The sequence below is a fragment of the Hyperolius riggenbachi genome, chromosome 4 (assembly GCF_040937935.1).
Source record: "Hyperolius riggenbachi isolate aHypRig1 chromosome 4, aHypRig1.pri, whole genome shotgun sequence".
In the NCBI taxonomy this organism is placed as follows: Eukaryota; Metazoa; Chordata; class Amphibia; order Anura; family Hyperoliidae; genus Hyperolius; species Hyperolius riggenbachi.
The window spans coordinates 240310061-240331002 of NC_090649.1; the positions used below are offsets into that span (position 1 = coordinate 240310061).

Genomic DNA, 20942 nt, shown 5'->3' on the forward strand with positions numbered 1-20942 from the left:
TATCACCCACTACCTCACTAGGTTCTCTTGGAGGCTGCAGTCCTCCAAGAAAATATAAACTAGGACACGTCCAGAACTACTTATGAATGGAATATAGTTCTGAGCAGAAATTGCATGTAAACAGTAGACTCAATCGCAGTCGTGTGTGACGTCTGTAGCCACCAGTTAAATACATAAACTGGACTCATTCGCAGTCCTCCATATCACGTCAACATCTCCATTACTTGATATGTGCTGTACATCGAACAGTAGCTTAGAGTGTGGAACATGCACATCCACGGGATCAGCTGTAGCAAGGTAGGAGCCATGCAAACATGATAGAACGGCAACTGTGACTGTCCTCAGTATGGCAATCAAGCAAGCCTTCAATGTTATTGTATGCACAGCTCAAGCGTTTTGAACCATCAGCATCCACATGCAGTAGATAAGATGCAGCCAGCGACTGAGATATAAAGTTCATAGGTTCATAGTTACCACACCGCTGAGTATGCGGATTCCGGATAGAGATGTGCTGCCAAGATGGAGATGGAATTATAAGTTCCGGGCTCCGGATAGTCCTAGTAGATGGTTAAAGGTAGTGGAGAATGGCGTCAGACGCTATTACATCTGACATGTTTCGCTGTCTGCCTAACAGCCTCTTCGGAGATTAGCGTCTATTTCTTACCAACGCTACTACACGGGTATTCATGGCGTCCACCCGGGGACCGCCCACCTCCCTCATAGCTGCTGTAGCCAATAGGGAGCGGCCCAGCACGAGCGCCGAACTTCGCCCACCGCACGCCGCGCTTGGCGGCGGAGGTGTGCGCGTCACGCGCTCCAACGTAGGACCGCCCACCTCCCCCACAGCTGCCATAGCCAATGGGAAAAGGCCCAGCACGATCGCCGAACTCCGCCCACCGCACGCCGCGCTTAGCGGCGGAGGTGTACGTATCATGCGCTCCAACGTGGGACGCAAACAGGAAGCGTCCCATCAGCTATAGGGAGAGGGGCGCCACCACGGGAGACCCAGAACATCCAGAATAGCGTGTGTATTTCAAAATGATTACACCAGACTAAACATAATACTACTCGTACTTCAACTAGAACTCAAAAACATTAATAATAATTATAAAAGTCCTCTACGACTATCCTGCATATGTAAACCCCAATAAACTTCTATTGAAAAATACAGCAGAGCGAGCCCTGCCCACATTGTACACTCTATATAAAGAAATATTAATAAATAATAAAGAGGAGAAATTTACAAAATAAGCATATAAACGCGCCAGGGCAACAGACAGATTAACGCTGTTGGGCCAATCAGATAGGAAGCAGATCAAAAATTAGAATGATCAAAAAGTACGCCTGATCACTAGATATTGTGACCAGGAAGAACAAATTTACAAGATCCTAAGTCGTCATTGGCACGTGCTTTGCACTGACCCTTCGGTCCAGGAATTTGTACCCCCCAGACCTATGGTGACTTATAAACGTTCAAGAACCCTAAGGGATTCTTTGACTACCAGCCATTTTCATCCCAGATCAGCCTCCAAGCACTGTACAGTGTTGGGGACTTATAGCTGTGGGGGGTGTGTGTACTGTAGATATCTACAGGTGGGGGGCGAGGTTGCACTCCCCAATGGACGCACCTGGAAGCTAAGGCATTTTGTAAATTGCAATACCATCTGCGTTGTCTATCTGTTGACATGCAGATGTGGATGCTTTTATATAGGCAAAACATATAGGGCGTTCAAGGAACGTATCAAGGAACACATTGGTGATATTGGGGGGTGCAATTTGAAATCCCCCATCTCTAGACATATCCATCTAACACATGGTGGTGACTCTAGTTTTGTCCACTTTGTGGGCTTGGATAGGGTACATCCACATGAAAGGGGCGGAAATGTAGATAGAATTCTTCTGCAGATGGAATTAAGGTGGATCTTCACCCTAGATGCCACTAGGGGTAAGGGTCTCAATGACGCAGTTCATTACGGAGCCTTCCTCCCTGTATAACAAGTTCTTGCTGACTTACAGGCTATATTCTCTTTCTTTTCCTTTTCTCTCTTCCCTCCCATTTTCTCTTAGGGTTTACCCCCCCTCCTCAGTCATGGGGGTCCCAGTTGAGTACTAATTATGAATATTTTTCACTTGGGCTTTCTTCCCAAGTGTTTGTTTATGTTTTTTCATGAAACATAGCATCAAAATTTTTTTTTTTTTTTTTCTCCTCTTTATTATTTATTAATATTTCTTTATATAGAGTGTACAATGTGGGCAGGGCTCGCTCTGCTGTATTTTTCAATAGAAGTTTATTGGGGTTTACATATGCAGGATAGTCGTAGAGGACTTTTATAATTATTATTAATGTTTTTGAGTTCTAGTTGAAGTACGAGTAGTATTATGTTTAGTCTGGTGTAATCATTTTGAAATACACACGCTATTCTGGATGTTCTGGGTCTCCCGTGGTGGCGCCCCTCTCCCTATAGCTGATGGGACGCTTCCTGTTTGCGTCCCACGTTGGAGCGCATGATACGTACACCTCCGCCGCTAAGCGCGGCGTGCGGTGGGCGGAGTTCGGCGATCGTGCTGGGCCTTTTCCCATTGGCTATGGCAGCTGTGGGGGAGGTGGGCGGTCCTACGTTGGAGCGCGTGACGCGCACACCTCCGCCGCCAAGCGCGGCGTGCGGTGGGCGAAGTTCGGCGCTCGTGCTGGGCCGCTCCCTATTGGCTACAGCAGCTATGAGGGAGGTGGGCGGTCCCCGGGTGGACGCCATGAATACCCGTGTAGTAGCGTTGGTAAGAAATAGACGCTAATCTCCGAAGAGGCTGTTAGGCAGACAGCGAAACATGTCAGATGTAATAGCGTCTGACGCCATTCTCCACTACCTTTAACCATCTACTAGGACTATCCGGAGCCCGGAACTTATAATTCCATCTCCATCTTGGCAGCACATCTCTATCCGGAATCCGCATACTCAGCGGTGTGGTAACTATGAACCTATGAACTTTATATCTCAGTCGCTGGCTGCATCTTATCTACTGCATGTGGATGCTGATGGTTCAAAACGCTTGAGCTGTGCATACAATAACATTGAAGGCTTGCTTGATTGCCATACTGAGGACAGTCACAGTTGCCGTTCTATCATGTTTGCATGGCTCCTACCTTGCTACAGCTGATCCCGTGGATGTGCATGTTCCACACTCTAAGCTACTGTTCGATGTACAGCACATATCAAGTAATGGAGATGTTGACGTGATATGGAGGACTGCGAATGAGTCCAGTTTATGTATTTAACTGGTGGCTACAGACGTCACACACGACTGCGATTGAGTCTACTGTTTACATGCAATTTCTGCTCAGAACTATATTCCATTCATAAGTAGTTCTGGACGTGTCCTAGTTTATATTTTCTTGGAGGACTGCAGCCTCCAAGAGAACCTAGTGAGGTAGTGGGTGATATGGCGTTTTTTTAGGGCCGTAGCGTCCCTATTTTAATTGGGTCTATGTAGTGGGTGGGTCTCTAGTTTTGTTGATGTGTATATGTGTTTTTGTATATTTTTTCTATATTAAAATATTTCTAGCATGCACCCAAGAGTCAGTTGTTTCCCTACATATTTTTGCTACTATATATATTACCTTTAGACTAAAACTAGTCCTTGGTAAGAGTACTTGTAAAAGGTACAAACCGGAACAAAGAACGTCTATCAGGCCCTAGGCAATGTAACTGTGGGTACATGTAAGAGTGATGTGCAGGTACTCTGCAGGGGAATGAGGGGATTCTTCCTCTATTACGCATTCTTCATGTACAATCTGAACCAGATTTATGGGTGATAGACAACACCTCTGTGTTCAATGTGCACAACATTCTCAGTGGATTCCCTGAAGCTCTGTAGGGAGTGCATATGTAGAGTATAGTACTACTGTGTAACAAAGTAAACCTGAGATGGATGAAATTAAAGTTTTATACATATCTGGGGCCTCCTCCAGCCCCCTTCAGGCTAATCAGTCCCTCGCTGTCCTCCTCGCCACCTGGATCCTCTGCTATGAGTCCAGGTACTTGAGCCAGTCTGGCGTAGTGTGCATGCACACACTCCGCCACCGGGAGCGTACTACACCTGCGCAGCACTATTACGCAGGTGCAGAACGCTCCTGGCTGTAGGAGCGGCACGTGGCTGGACTGCGCTGACTGGCTGAATTACCGGGACTCATAGCAGAAGATCCAGGTGGTGGAGGACAGCGAGGGACTGATTGGCCTGAAGGGGCTGGAGGAAGCCCCAGGTATGTATAAAACGTTACTTTTCATCCGTCTCAGGTACCCTTTAATTTGTAGTCACCAAACCAAATTTTATCAAATTATTTGATTTCATGAGCAATAAATCAGAATCAACGCAGAATGATTTCCATCTCATTGACCATCTCTATTAGTGACACGGCTACACATCAGGCTTTATTCTTACAGCATAGATGTTATTCAGTATACATAAGAGATTCCTGTGTACACATCATATATACAGTCACAATCAGAGGTGTATATCTGACTTTAAAAATACAGGGACTCCTTTATTGAAGCAGCACAAGTAACTAATTTTGATTGGTTTATTTCATTTTTGTGGACTGAGCACAGCTATTACTGTATATATACATTATTTTTAATGACTATTATGTGAGAAATAGAACATTATCATATTTTCTATTTTAATTACAGTTACAATTTCATTAGGAGTCGGAGCATTTTTTCCCGACTCCGACTCCAGGCACCCAAAATTGCTCCGACTCCACAGCCCTGATAAAAACAGCAACTTTTAGCACATTAAACCAAGTACTCCCCAAAATAACTTTTTTTTAACTTGTAATTTGCCTTGAACAAACACTGAAAACAATCTCATGCTATTTTTGTGTCCTGGGATGAGACAACATAACGACAGTGCATACACACACATACGGCCAATGACTAAACAATTTTTCCAGCTCCATGCAGTATGAGGGTCATCAGAAGGGTGGCCAAGCGACCGTCTTGAGACGGACAGTCCGTGAATAATGAGGCAAACTTGTCCCGTCCATCCTGCTCGTATATTTGCTCAGTGTGCCCGTCAGTTTGTGGAATCTACTGTGATGTACCGCAGCTTTTCTCTCTCTCTCTCTCTCTCTCTCTCTCTCGCTGCGATACATCAATCAGTCTTCACTCCTCCCCGCCAGTAAGATCTCTTCCCGCACTCTGCAAACGTCCCAGGCTCCGCCTCCAGCTGCTGCTATGATCCTCCGTAGTCTTCTCCGGGAGGGCAATGGCATGGGCACAATAGAAACAAGTGAGTCACAGTAGAGATGGGAAGTTCGGATCTTTTCAATGATTCGGATGATTCGAATCGGATCATTGAAAAGATCCGGATCAAATCATTTTTACTAGGGAAGCATCCGGGGGTGAAATGACTAGCAGGACAGGACTTTCCCTGCAGTGGACAGAGAAGGGGAGGGGGGTGGATGGACAGAGAAGGGGAGGGGGGTGGACGGACAGAGAAGGGGAGGGGGGTGGACGGACAGAGAAGGGGAGGGGGGTGGACAGACAGAGAAGGGGAGGGGGGTAGACAGACAGAGAAGGGGAGGGGGGTGGACAGACAGAGAAGGGGAGGGGGGTGGACGGACAGAGAAGGGGAGGGGGGTGGACGGACAGAGAAGGGGAGGGGGGTGGACAGACAGAGAAGGGGAGGGGGTGGACAGACAGAGAAGGGGAGGGGGGTAGACAGACAGAGAAGGGGAGGGGGGTGGACAGACAGAGAAGGGGAGGGGGGTGGACAGACAGAGAAGGGGAGGGGGTGGACAGACAGAGAAGGGGAGGGGGGTGGACAGACAGAGAAGGGGAGGGGGGTGGACAGACAGAGAAGGGGAGGGGGTGGACAGACAGAGAAGGGGAGGGGGGTGGACAGACAGAGAAGGGGAGGGGGGTGGACAGACAGAGAAGGGGAGGGGGGTGGACAGAGAAGGGGAGGGGGGTGGACAGACAGAGAATGGGAGGGGGGTGGACAGACAGAGAAGGGGAGGGGGGTGGACAGACAGAGAAGGGGAGGGGGGTGGACAGACAGAGAAGGGGAGGGGGGTGGACAGACAGAGAAGGGAGGAAGTGGACAGACAGAGAAGGGAGGAAGTGGACAGACAGAGAAGGGAGGAAGTGGACAGACAGAGAAGGGAGGAAGTGGACAAAGGGGTGAGCAGAGAGCAGAAATGTTTTTTTGCACACATTACCCACATGTTGCAATCATATGCTCACAGTGAAAGAAAGCATTCCCCACCCCAATGTGTCCTGTTTTCACCTCCAACACGCATTATCAATTTAGGAAGAAGTGATTTGCAGCTGTTTAGAGCCGAGTGCAGGAGGATCATATTGCACAGCAATCACAGTGCCTGCCCTTCTAGCCCAACACGCTGTCTGCAAAGTTACTGAGCTGTGCTTCTGTGCTTCATACTACATTGAAGAGGTAAAATTGGATGTGTGAACCAGTCCTTAGAATACTATGAACAGACTGTGCAGTTAAACTCTCATACTAAACAGAGTTGTAAATATTGCTTAATCATTGGCCAATCAAAATTGAATGTGCGTATGCAACCTTAGTAATGCGTCTTGTGGTAACTGGAGATAAGACATAAGATGTTAATTCTCTGAGGTGATGCAACTGGTATGAGACTTCAAATTGGGCCAATACTAATTAGCATTTGATTAGTCCAATTCTAAGCTGGTAATGAACTGCAAAAAAAAAAAAAAATTGAATCAAAATACTTATTGATCTGCTCTAGGGATATTTCTTCCAGGCAGCAATTACCCCCCACACACCATATTGTTTATTGAATGATCAGGCACTGCAGATTTCTCACCTTCCAAGAGTGGTAAACTATGTAAAGTTTTGTATACTTGCTGCATAAAGCCTTGCTGCATAAAGCCTCGTACACACGATTAATTAAAGTCAGCTGAGGCGGCGGATAGCGACCACCACAGGCCGATAATCTGGTGTGTGTCCAGTAGCCCTGACCGCTGACCTGCAAGCAATCCACCAGACAGATCAACTTGGCCAAGCAACAGCTGATTTCTTTGTGAACCGCTTGTCCCTCACACACCGTTCTATTGTCTCTCTACTTCCCTGCATAGCAACTGAACATGTTGTCAGCTATACAGCCGACTTTGTATGTCACCTAAGGGATGGGTCCAGATCCCCAACGTGCGACGTCACAAGTGTGTACGGACCCTTAAATTTGGCCGCTAACTATTTTGCCGATAATCTAGCAAGTGTACTGGAGACCACCAACCCCCCCCCCCCTCCCGGATGTCAGATATTTAGCACCATCCCACTGAGCCTGGAGCACATGGTTTCCTTCCACACCTAGCATTTCAAAAGTTGCACAGCCTCCATTGCGTCATCACCCCCCCCCCCCACACACACACACACACACAGCAGACATGTTGCCAGTCTATGAGCATGCCTGTACAGCACTCGGGCTTCAACTGTCACCTGACAGGTGTCCTGGTTTCAGAGGTACGCCCGTTTTCCTTTGGTATTCATCCTGACTGCAATCCAGTTGCCTAGAAGCTGAAGGTCTTCTCATTCAGTGCACCTCCTCCCCCCCCATGTGTCTGTCTACATGCATAATATTGTGCAGTAGCTGACAGCAGCAAAGCATGCTGTAATCAATTAACTGGGCATGCACACACAAGTGGTGTTGCAAAAGGGCGCATGCTCAGTAATGCCCTTTTTCTGGCTGTGGCGGCTGTGTGGGAGCATGGAGAGAAGCACAAGAGGTGGAGGAGGACAACAGACGATGTGCTGAATGAAGGATGAAAAGGCTTTTGGGCTTCCGACAGACTGGTTACCAGTGAAGAGGAATGCAGTGGGGGGGGGGGGTGGGGGGGGATATTGTATGCAACTGAAACCAGGGCAGAAGTAAGGGCTTGTTCCACTATGTACGAATACGAAGTGTTTCCCCACATCTGAGCTAGACAAGGAAACGCTGCATATTCCATCAATAGCATGCTGTCAAAATCACATGCTGGTGTATTCTGGACGGCATGCAGCAGTTTTTCATAGCACGCATCCAAAGCCATGGCACATGTTTGTAGCAGCAAGGGTGCAGAATCCTATTTTGAAAAGGATGAGGCACCCAGTGGAAATAAGCCCTCTGTGGAGAGGTTGGTATCTTTCTTTTGGTAACCCTGGGGTGGCTTCAGGTGCCCTTTAAAGCGATGTATACACAATAGATTTTCCTTGTCTGAAAAAATCCTGTGTGTGCATTTCAGGTTACAATGAAATATATGCACAGGTTTCCCTTGACATCAGTGGCCTCCTCTCCACCAATCAGCCCAACTGTAAAATCTTCAGAAGTTCTTTATTCACTTAGTTCTCAGAAAGATTCCACCTAAATATCTCCCCCTCTCCATACCGCTGAACTGGCTGCTTGGCAGAGCTAGGCATTCCATACAGGAATCATGTAACGGTCACCTGAAATTATCACAAACACTTCTTTCAGGTAACAGTAACTTTGCATGTCTACATAGCCCTACATCCTCATTTCCCAACAGGAGTCAAGCATTTGGGTGTACATACAAGCCTCAGCTGGAATGTAACAGAGGAAGCACAGAAATACAGACCACTTCCACTTTCCTCCGAGAAACTAATTTAATTTTGAGCACTTTGTTTAGACCTCTGCAAAAAAAAGTTTATATAAAAGGTTTCCAGGAAAACACATTTTTAAACTCTGCTTTCATGTGATTAAAGTAAACAAGGCATAAATAACAGAAATGTATTACTTTGCAGGAGTTAGAAAACAAGACTACAGTATTAAGAGCACAAATCTTGGCAGCATCAGCAGCAAAGAACTGAACAGTATACCTGTGAAGGCAACCATAAAAGTGTACGCAAATTATAACTTCAGTCACAGAAATGGGACAGTATAGCCATATCGTCAGCTGGATAGCGCAACGGTAAGACTGTTGCCTTCGATTAAAAATTTGAGCCATTTGCGGGGATTCGTATCCTGGCTCGAGCCAGTACATAAAACAGTGAAGAGTCTTTGGGCAAGACTCCCTAATGATCATATGCACCCTAAGTTGCTGTAGTGCTTTGAGCCCCCCAGGAGAAAAGTGTGATACAAATCTTCTGTGTCTTGTCTTTGGACATTGTGCACGCCATCCTGCAGCATGTAATAATAGGCTAGTGGATATTACACTTGCCACACTGAAAGCCATCTTACCATATGCACCATACAATTAGTGCCACGACCAATCACAGTGTGGTGGGGCAGAAGGGGGGTGGACAGACATACATATTTTCAGGAGATTTCCTGGTGATCGCATTTCAGTGCTATAGAAGCGCTAAAAATCACTGCAGTGTCCAGTGATTTTTCCACGTGTAATAGCGGAAAAATTACTCCCGCAAGACCTGCCGGCGTTTTGCACTTTTAAGTACTTTTTAGAGCTCCTGTGTTAACTCCTATCAAAACGTTTATCCGTATTAAAGGTCAATGAGATGCTAATAATACCACCTTAAAAGAAAATTAAAGGAAACTGTAAGCAGCTTGGTGCCGGGCCAATAAAGTGCACTTCCTGACAATTTTGACTGGGACAATTCCAAACTGCGTACAATTTGCATGCAAGCTAGAATTATTGCCATCTCATTAACCATCCTACTCATCTTTTTGTTAGTCAGCTACAGGCTTTTTCAGATAGACTTCAAAATGGTGCATTTACCTCACTATTGAGCCCCCAATTGCAGGGAGTGAGTGCCTTCCGGTTGCCCTGTTATAAAACCGAATGGGGGCATTTGTAACTGCAAACTGTAGTAAAAGTAAACAGTTGACTATTGTGTCAAGAAAGCAGATAGTACCCGCTCGGATTTACAAGCATGGGGCAAATGCCCAGTGGATTGCCCAGCAGCTGTCGAGCCCAGTAGCTGTCCTGCAGTCAGCCATCCATGTGAAAGAGCCTAAAAGCTGAGCACAAATGTACACATAATCAACTTATAGGGTGGCTGTACACCTTGAAAACAAGCACAGAGACAACAGAAGCCCAAATGGTGCAATATGTCAACAAAAGCAAAGAGATGCAGGATAGAGAATATACTCACAAAGGTAGGTTGCAGAGGGGCAACCAACCGTTTACAGCAGGTGGAGGTTCATAATCCTCCATTTCCCGCCACCAGTCCCGGTCTAATTACGCATGCGGCTGCACGCATCATCGGGAGCTCACTGCGCAGTACAAGAAAACGTCGTACTGCGCCTGCGCAGTAAGTTCTTGATGACGCGCATGGGAGCTAGCACTATTTGTCCGGGACAGGCGGCAGGGAATGGAGGATCATAGGAGGACTGTGCGGGACATGACAGCTGCAGGGGGCTGACAGAAGCCCCAGGTAAGGGTCGGTTTTTGTGTTTTTCAAACCACCAAATAACCCCTTTAAGGGTACATACAAACATCCTATTTTGATTGGCCAGTGTTACCACTTCCAATACTACGAACAGATTGTGTAAATAAGCCATCATACTACATGGAACTGGTAAAATTGGTCACAAACAGGGATGTGTATACACACCACCCTAAGGCTATGTGCACACTATGCGTTTTGTAACGTCCTATCTACAATGCAGCCATAACCCAATGCATACTCTGCATGCTAAAACTGGCATATTATTTTCATAGCTGGAACAAAGTTTTGCACACATTAGCCAAAAAACACACTGCAGAAAGTGTGCTTGCATAAAGGCCCAATTTCCACTGAGCCAGCGTGCATCTTGCGAGACGCATGCCGGCACTTGCAGAGATGCAAGTACACATCCAAACTCAGCCAAGTGATGGTCGATTCTATTGTGCACGCCGCGTAAAGTCACGTCTGCACCGCTCCATCGGCCCTCCACCCCCCCTCCCCAATAGCAACATGTACAGCCGATTCCACCAGGCACAGCGATCTCACCCGAAGGATGGCGTCTGAAATAGATATGGCACCCCAGTGGAAATGCAGCCATAACTACAAAGCGTGCTTTACAGTACAGCACCATCCTCTATTAGTACAAGAAGGACATCGCTGTAACGAGAGGGATATGGAGCATGCCATATTTATCTCCTTTTAAACAATACCAGTTGCCTGGCTATCCTGCTGATCCTCTGCCTCTAATATTTTTAGCCATAGCCCCTGAACAAGCATGCAGCAGATCAGGTGTTTCTGACATTGTCAGATCTGACAAGATTAGCTGCATGTTTGCTTCTTGTGTTATTCAGACACTGCTGCAGCCAAATAGATTAGCAGTGCTGCCAGGCAACTGGTGTTGTTTAATAGGAAATAAATATGGCTGCCATCCCTCTCACTACAGTTCCCATTTAACATAGGAGGATGAAAGCCTCTCACCACAAATACCACACTTCTTAGGTTATACGTATGGGTGATCTAACAGTGTATATTATGGGTAAGAGAATAATAGTTATGTACTCGTAATACCTGGCAACCTAATCTGATCTCTCCCTCTCCTGTGCCTCTACAATGCTGCCCCCCCCCCCCCTCCATAAAATTATTCACAAGTGTTTTGTTTGAAATTTGGGCACTGCGCAGCTTTCCTACAGTTGTAGAACTCCATAATCTCCAGTTTTCTGTACTTACGTAGTAGCCTGTCAACCTAACAGCTGATTAGTTAACAGATGATTCTACAGCAGCTGAGGTCGTTACTGTTAGGTCAGGTACTTACTTGCAATTGCAAAACGCTCTCAAAAGCGCTAGTGTTTTTTTAGGGGAGAAAAACCGATTGGAAATCAGATCAAACATGTCAAAAAAAATTTGATTTGACCTGTCTATGGAAAATTTCATGGTGTGTACCTAGCATTATAATTTTTGGCTGAGGTGGCTATAAAAACTGCCTCTGCCGAGAATCTTATGCATGTACAGTGGCTCTCAATGTTACCTGATGCCTCGACCAGAGATTGCAACAAAATGCGTCAGCCTGCAAGCTAGCAACTTCCTTGGGCTGGTAATGTCGCCCAAGGTATTGATTCCCAATATATGCCTCACACGTCCACAAGACCTTCTAGAGAGGGGGAGGTTAGTGCTCTTCGGATGACGTTCTCTGAGTTAGTGCTTATCTGACAAAATATTCTCCCTGATGCAAATAGCGCTGCCGTAGAAACAGCTGTTAAGTATCCGGGCTAATATATAAGCACCCAGTTTTCCAACCAATCCCATGCTGAGCTTTCTTTGATGGACAGATGAAAAGCAACTTCATGCCCATGCCAAGCAGGACTCTCCCACTCACTTTCAACCCTCTACATGCCAGGACAGGTTTTAGACAGGAACATATGAAGGGGCAGTCAGAAATGTGAAGGGGGCATCATGTGTAGATTGTAAGCCTCTGGTAGGGTCCTCCCTTCCCTAGTGTAGACTACATGGTGTTCTCCTTTCCTATGAAAGTCTGTACTTGTATTACTGGGTCTACCTAACCAGCCCATAATCGCACGATCATAGATCTTGTACTGTTTGCATTGTATAACTTTGTTCTATGTTGTATAACCTTGTTATGTCTGTCAACCTTGTATCATTGTATATATTTATTGTTCAGCACAACAAAAAAATAATAATAAAAATGTGTACAAATCAGTGTACACAGCAGTGCTCTGTACCACTTGGTGTGGAGGACACAGGACGGCTGTGTGCTGCCCCGCTGGCCAATCGCCATTCTCTGATCGGGGCCAGATGTAATACCAGGCAGGATGTAATATAGGCGACAGAGAAGGTGCAGCGGTATAGCAACAAATTTTCACCTGTTCCAGTCAGGCTTCCTGCGACGATGTCTGTCTTCATCCTCCGCCGTATTGTGTCCTGTATAATCGCACAATGTGGAGTGACCAGGAAGTTGAGAGCCCTGCAGCCGCGGCAGAGGCTACAGGGAGACATCCTAGCAGGAAGCCAGGCTGAACCAGGTGACAATTTGTCGCTATGCTGCTGCACCTTCTCTGTACCGCAAATAGCCAAATTAGGAGGGGGCCCCCTCCTGTCCCATTAATCATGATCTCCCGATGGCAGCAGCCCCTAACTCAACCGTCCACCCAGGCCAGTCTGCGGCTGATGGTAGTAGTCTTTCGGGAGCAATCGACCAATTAGGCGAGGAAGGTGGGTGGGTGCTGCCCCAAGACCGCCAATCACAGCTGTTCCCAGCTCGCTATTTAGTAGGACCCGCTGGTCTTGAGGGTGGGACCATGGCTCTCTCATTGGGGCCAATCACTGCACTCCCATGAGAGAGCCATGGTCCCGCCCTCAAGACCAGCGGGTCCTGTTAAATAACAGTGTGTACCAGGCGTTAGATTGCCGCCAATTGGTGAACATCAGCATAATGCCAGTACCCTATCAACTAATACACTACCAATACCCCCCCCCCCCCCCCAAGAAATGATACCCAGTTGGCACAAAGTCTTGTTTAGGATGTGATTGGCTTGGATAGTGCTGTCGCCTCCACTCATCCCCCTTGACTTGAAGTGGATCCGAGATGAACTTTAATTTATTGCATAATTATGTTTCTTTCCTATTGTTTATAATGCATTCCTCAAGCCAAATACTTTTTTTTTAATACTCGAATTCCCTATAAACTAAACAAGCCTCGCCCACAGATTTTTTTAGAGAGCCTTGGCATTTTCAGACAGTAGCAAGGACTCATGGGAACTCAGTCTGGGCAGGAAAAGGTGGAGGTATTACTAGCCAGAGATTTCAGAGGCAGAGGGGAGGAGAGAGGATTAGTTTTTTTTTTCACAGGCTGGGGATACATATCAGATTGCCTGTGTGTAATGATTTCAAACATGGCCGCTCTCATTGTATCACAGGAATAAATAATCATATTCTAGTGAAGCTGTTTGCAGCTAGATTTGCTGTGTAAACTATCTAAACTTTGGATAAGATATATAGACAAGTTACTTGTTATAGTTAGTTTCTCATCTCGGATCTTATGCGGTTTGCCTTTATATACGGCTTCCTTCTCACTGCCCCATTCCTTACAAACTAGTCATTGCGCCCAAATTACCACAAGCAGGAAGTGGTCCCATCACCTTGACTAGTGCCACTACAGTCTAAGAGCACATCAACTGACCTAACTGCAATCAGTCCATTCGCTTTGAATTACGAGTGAAATACGGTTTCCTGGACAGAGATGGCGACATACATTGGGTTAGGCCCCGCCCCCTGACCCCTGATAGGACAGTTCAAATATAAAAGACCGAATCCTCCCCCCCCCGGCCATTCTCTTTTTCTGTCCTCGAATGGACAGTTCGCGTTCTTTTTTGTTTCCTTTTTAACTTTATTTTGAGCGCCTTTTTGTTTGGGGGTAGCTTACCTCCAGCTGGGCGTATAGCGCGGGTTCAGCCTCTCCCGCTTGTTGCGATGCATTGCGGCCTCTAAAGGGGGCCTATAGATGCGGGGTTCCCTCCCTCCCCTCCATAGCTCTTATGCCTGAAGTTTCGGAAGGCATTAAGAGCATAGACCCTGCTGCTTCCGCGTTCCGTACTCGGAGTGCTGCAACCTACTGACGTCATCTTCCCGCGAGCCTTGGGCGGCCGCGAGAGGACGCACCTGATTGGTGGGGAACATCTCTTCCGGATTCCGGAGATTTAAAAGGACGCCGTAGCGGGCAGTGGTGGACGCTGTGGTTAGCTGCTCGGCTCCAACGGCAGCATCACCCCACAACCTTTTGCGGGTGCAGTACTCACTGCGGAATCGCTCAGGTTGCTGGCTTCAAGGAGGATTTCATTCACACCCCATCGGAGGATCAGGTATTTGGATCTCCAGGAACTTAGGTAATATGTTTCCTTATCTGTTTTCTGCTGCCTGCTGATATTTGCATATCTGTTATAGAATGGAAGGACAAAGGAAATCCCAGTCTTCTCACCAGGAAAGGTATCAGAGTGATCAATGATCACTCTACTATCCTTGTAAATACATTCTCACTTAGGGTGCATCCAGTATAATTGTAAGCAAGCACGGGTCTATATGGTATCTAAAAGAGTGCATTTCTCCCTTCCTAAAAATAAATAAATAAATAAATAAATAAATAATAACACAGATTTTTTTTAGTGGAACATACTCCTTTTTTCTTTTTGTATCTCCACAGTCCGCGAGGAAGGGAGAAGGGACAAGCGGTGTCTAAAAGTCACCAGTCCTCCAGGGGAGCCCATACCCGGTCACGCTCACGCTCAAGACCCAGGGAAAGGCAATCTGCTCAGCATTCTTCTCATGATGCAAGCTCATCTAGAAGGAAAACCCCTGAGAGACGGGAGAGATCACATGACAGAAGACAATCGCCTAAAAGGCGTTCATCTAAGAGACAATCCCCTTCTAGGAAGTCTCCGGAAAGACATTATTCTAGCAGGGGTTACAGGTCCGGCAGAAGCAGATCGCCAAGGCATAGACATGATTCCAGAGACCGAAGGTCTCCTAGGAGAAGATACTCCCCTGATTATTATACATATCCTTCTTACAGAAGGCCATATAGTCCTCCTAGAAGAGTTAGATCCCCCAATACGATCACTATAGAGTCGCAAAGATATTCACAACCGGCAAAGTCTCTTTGCTGGTCCTGTGCGCAACCTGCACTTCCAGACAAAATGGTATGTGAAACATGCTTTATGGAGCTGGGGAAAGACAAAGAAGCAGATAATGAGCAGGTGTTATCCTTCATCCAGCAGGCTGTACAGGATACATTCAACAAGATGGCAGTTTCGCATCCAACCACATCAGTTCCTCAGCTGCAACCAGAGGAAGGCATATCATCCTCTAGTCTACCTCCAGTGGGATTTGATTTCGCGCTCATACCAGCCTTTATAACCGCTATCAAATCCGCCATATCTTGGGAGGAAGACAACGATTCCCCTCAAGAACCTGACAAATACTATCCTCATTTGCATAGGCAACCTAATAATTTCCCCTTTATGAAGATTATTAAGGATATTTTTCTTAAAAAATGGAATAAGGTAGAACAGAAGCCATCCTTATCAAACAGGTTTGCCAAGCTCTACCCATTCAGTGAAGAGGATGCAAAGCTAGTGGACTGTGCTCCCATTGTAGATGCGTCTATCATGCGTCTTGCCCGCCATGTCACCCTGCCAATGGACAATGCAGTGTCATTTAGTAATCCACTAGACAGAAAGATCGACACAGACATCAAGAAAGCATTTCTTGCTTCTGGCGCTGCATGTAAACCGGCGGTTGCTTTAACATCTTTGGCCAAAGCATTGAAGGTTTGGATAGATAATATTGAAACAGCCCTCAACTCCGACACAGATAGACAGGAGATCATCAAGGCTTTAGATGAACTAAAATTAGCAAGTGAATTTATGGGAGAAGCAGCAATTGACACCATTAGATCTTCGGCTAGAGCTATGTTGCACAATGTCACAGCAAAGAGAGCCTTATGGCTCAAGCCATGGTCAGCAGATCAGTCTTCAAGAAACAACTGGTGTAGGATCCCGTTTGATGGAAAACATCTCTTTGGTTCAGAAATGGACGGGGCTATTGCGAAAGTGACTGGAGGCAAGTCTGGCCTATTACCACAAGATAAGAAGAGGCCCTTCAGACAACAGCCAGCTAGGAGGCTATCAGCTTCTTCTTCTTCTAGGTTTCAGCAAGCCAAGTCTTACAAGCCTGGGAGACAATTTAACAAAAACTGGAGAGGAACCCAATCGTCCTTTCTTAAACCCAACAAGTCAAGGCCTAGTTCAGGAGCAAATCCAAACCAGAAATCTTTCTGAAGGTGCGTCCGCCCAGCCACACCCAGTAGGAGCAAGATTACGCGCCTTCTGGCAGGTCTGGGTGGAGATGATCAAGGACGATTGGGTGTCCAAAGTGTTAAAGAGGGGACACTCTTGGAGCTTCAAAAAAGCCCCTCCAACTTCCCGCTTGGTCAAGACAAAAATGCCTCTCAGCAGGGAGAAGCGTCTAATATTGCTAGATTATGTACAGAGTCTGGCAGAAAGCAAAGCAATCCTGAGGGTTCCAGAGAAGGAAGAATTCTCTGGAATTTATTCACCTCTCTTCTTGGTCCCAAAAAATTCAGGAGGATGGAGGCCTATTCTGGACTTAAAGTTCCTGAACAGATACATCAAGATCCATCATTTCAGAATGGAATCCTTACAGACCATCATAAAGGTCGTCAGGAAGAACGACTGGTTGTCGACAGTAGATTTGGCAGACGCCTACCTGCACATACCAATAAAAGCAAGCTTTCAGAGATTCTTAAGATTCACAGTCAACGATCAACACTGGCAATTCCAGAGCCTACCATTTGGGATATCAACAGCACCGAGAACCTTCACCAAGGTGTTGGTCCCAGTAATAGCCTTACTAAGACAAAGGGGTCTCAGGGTGTTCCACTATCTCGACGATATACTTCTAATCAATCAAGATCGTTCTCTCCTTCTTCACCATCAACAAATTCTGTTAGAAACTTTGCAGGCTCTGGGATGGATAATAAATTTCAAGAAAAGTCAGCTAACGCCAGCACAGGATCTTGTCTTCCTAGGAGCCAGATTCAGGACGGATCAGAACGAAGTTTGCCTACCTCTTCAGAAAATCCAACTGATCCAGCAAAAGGTGTCATCCCTAATAACAAGATTCTCCCTATCAGCAAGGGAGTGTCTCAGTCTGATCGGAACATTGTCATCAACAATTCCCATGGTGAAGTGGGCACACTGGAATCTGAGATCACTCCAAGTATACTTCCTAAGTCATTGGAACAAGGGAAATATGTCACAGAGGATATTACTCCCAATGGTTGTGAAGAACTCATTGAAATGGTGGACTCAGCAGAGGCATCTGATGAAAGGATTCCAGCTGCAGCCAGACATCCCAGTGGTGATCACCACGGACGCCAGTCTGTCAGGTTGGGGAGCACACTGCAAGGAGGTGCAGGTCCAGAACAAATGGAGAGTCCGGCAGACGGGAGTTCCATCAAATATATTGGAACTAAGAGCAGCCTTCTTAGCCCTAAAAGCATTTCAGCATATGATCAAGGGGAAAGATGTTGTTCTCCAAATAGACAATACGACTGCAGTGTCCTACATCAGGAGACAAGGGGGGACGAGGAGCCACACACTAATGCAGGAAGTAAGCTTCATAATGTTGTGGGCCCAGAGGTATCTGTCAACCTTGACAGCCGTGTATCTTCCAGGTCAACAGAATGTGTTAGCAGACCAACTAAGCAGAAACTTTGCGAATCCACACGAGTGGGTTCTGAACAATCAAGTATTCAGGCATCTAGTAGAGACGTGGGGTCTACCACAGGTGGACATGTTTGCCTCTCCAACCAATGCCAAACTACCAGTATTCTACTCCCGCTATTACAACCCGTCGGCAGTAGGGACAGATTGCCTAACACTCCCGTGGCATTTCAACCTGGGATATGCCTTCCCTCCTTTTCCTCTAATCCTGAAATTCTTGCAGAGGTTGGTACACGAACAATGCATGATCATACTTATAGTACCCGATTGGCCAAGGAGGCCTTGGTTTCCGTTCCTGATGGAGTTGGCTACAGAACGGCCAATCAGATTGCCGCAGATTCCGGACCTTCTGAGTCAACAGAACCTTCTTTATCCCAATGTCAACAATCTCAGTTTGACGGCTTGGAAATTGAAAGGCAAAAGTACTTGTCCTTAGGTTTCTCGGATGACGTCACTTCTACCCTACTGAAGGCCAGGAAAAGGTCCACTAATGTCACTTATCATAGAATATGGGAAAGATTTGCAAATTTTGCAGTTCACTACAACTTTAATCCGCTTATGCCAACAATTCAGAACATTCTGGAATTTCTTCAGACAGGAGTAGAAAAACAATTGAGTGTATCCGCAATTAAAGTCCAAGTTTCGGCACTTTCTGCTTTAACAAATGAAAGATGGGCACTTAATCCGTTGGTCATTCAGTTCATTCAGGCCGTACAGAAGATAAGACCTCCACGGAAGCCTTTCTTCCCCCAGTGGGACCTCTGTGTGGTACTGGACACGCTCTCGGATAATCCTTTTCATCCAGTCGAATCTGCTTCCTTATGGAATATCACGTTAAAAACGATATTCTTAGTAGCAATATCCTCTGCAAAACGTGTTTCCGATTTACAGGCACTAGGCTGTTCAGCCAACCTCCTTCAATTCTTTCCAGACAGAGTAGTGATTAGACCAGTTCTGCAATATGTTCCGAAGGTAGCTACCTCCTTCCACATCAACCAAGAATTGACCTTGCCAACTTTTCATTTAGACCATGGTTACCATCCATTGGATGTAGGGAGGAGCATTAAAGCATATCTTGAGGTTACACAGTCCTTCAGGAATTCTGACCGATTGTTTATAAATGTTCAGGGAGCAAGGAAAGGAGAGGCAGCTACAGCCAGGACTCTAGCCAACTGGCTTGTAAAAATTATTCAGATGTGCTACAAATCTAAAGGTCTTGAGGTACCCAGGGAGATTCATGCCCATTCCACCAGAGGAATGGCCGCCTCCTGGGCATGTTATGCTAAAGTTTCAGTGGATACAATTTGTAGGGCAGCAAGCTGGTCCTCTGTACATACCTTTGTCAAACATTATCATGTAAATCCAGCATGTCTGACTCCTCTAAAGTTTGGAGAAGCTGTCTTGTCTACAGTTGAGAAATAAACCTTTGTATTTTTTGCATACTCCCTCCCTCTCTGTTTGATTTTGTATATCCCAATGTATGTCGCCATCTCTGTCCAGGAATAAGGAAAATTGTATACTTACCTTCGGTAATTTTCCTTTCCTGGAACAGAAGATGGCGACATACAAATCCCACCCTCGGGTCCATTCGAGGACTGATTTTTCACGAGAATGGCCAGGGGGGGGGGGGGGAGGATTCGGTCTTTTATATTTGAACTGTCCTATCAGGGGTCAGGGGGCGGGGCCTAACCCAATGTATGTCGCCATCTTCTGTTCCAGGAAAGGAAAATTACCGAAGGTAAGTATACAATTTTCCTTATTTCTGCATGATCTCTGTGAGTCCCAAAGCATTTAAAATTTATTACAGCTATAAAAACATACCAAATTCCCCCATCCAATATAACGCATGATTACCATCTAACGATAGACTTGCATTACAAGGCATATAAATAGATTGGACGTTAGGCTCAATGTAAATATGGAATTCAACAAAAAACCTATTAAAAGCTACACGGACGAAGAAAGGTATTTTTATGCATAAGTACAGGAGGACATGTATCACACTATGCGTCACTGGATGCTCGGACAGACCGGTTTCCGCACACGGGCACCGACACAGGTAGTAATAAATGATAATATCATACAGTGGCTCTACCGTGTACAGCCAGCGCCCCTCCCCCAGGCTGGGAACAGTCATGTGACCAACAGCACCCCTCACCTCGTACTCCCGGATATTGTTGGAGGTGACGAAGATGCCGATGCCAATGGGGATGAAGATTATGCCAATAACGAAGAAGGCTGGCAGGACAGTCCCTGCGGTGAGGATAGGCTGCCATGCCGGAAGTCTCTGCTGTTTAAAGGCCGTATTATCGGGCTTCTTGCTCTTGTTCGCCCCCGGACCCACACCGGAGTGATGCCCGTCCTCCTCCTTGTAATTCATAGCCATACTTCCCCCTTCCCGTAGTCACTGTACGCCAAGCGTCCGTTCACTGCTGCTGTTGTACACACAAACCGCCCCAGTCCCAGCCCTGCTACGTCACCGCCGGGAGAGTCCTAATGCGGAAGAGAAACAAAAGTTTGCGCATGCGCCGAGGAACTCGCCTCCTTCCTTTGCGCATGCGCGGAGGAACTCACCTCCTCTCCCTTCAAGCCGTGTTCTTCTAACATGAACAAAACTAGAGAAGGCTACCCGTCCATTCATGAGGAATGAAGTCAAACGGTCCAAGTCTTCCCTTTTTAATTTTCTGCGTTGGAAGTGTTATTTCCATTAAGTTATTTTTTCACTGTAGTCATTTTACCCCAAAATGGAGT

The 20942-nt window shown here is 46.3% G+C and overlaps 1 protein-coding gene across 1 annotated transcript in view; it reads right to left on the reverse strand.

The window, feature by feature from the left end:
* TMEM30A (transmembrane protein 30A) overlaps positions 1-20701 on the reverse strand; it is a 44899-nt gene extending 24198 nt beyond the window's left edge. Inside the window, exon 1 of the mRNA XM_068281502.1 lies at positions 20350-20701. Coding sequence (XP_068137603.1) covers positions 20350-20577 — 228 coding nt within the window. The 5' untranslated portion in view covers positions 20578-20701. The remainder of the gene's footprint in view (positions 1-20349) is intronic.
* Positions 20702-20942: the final 241 nt, after the last annotated feature.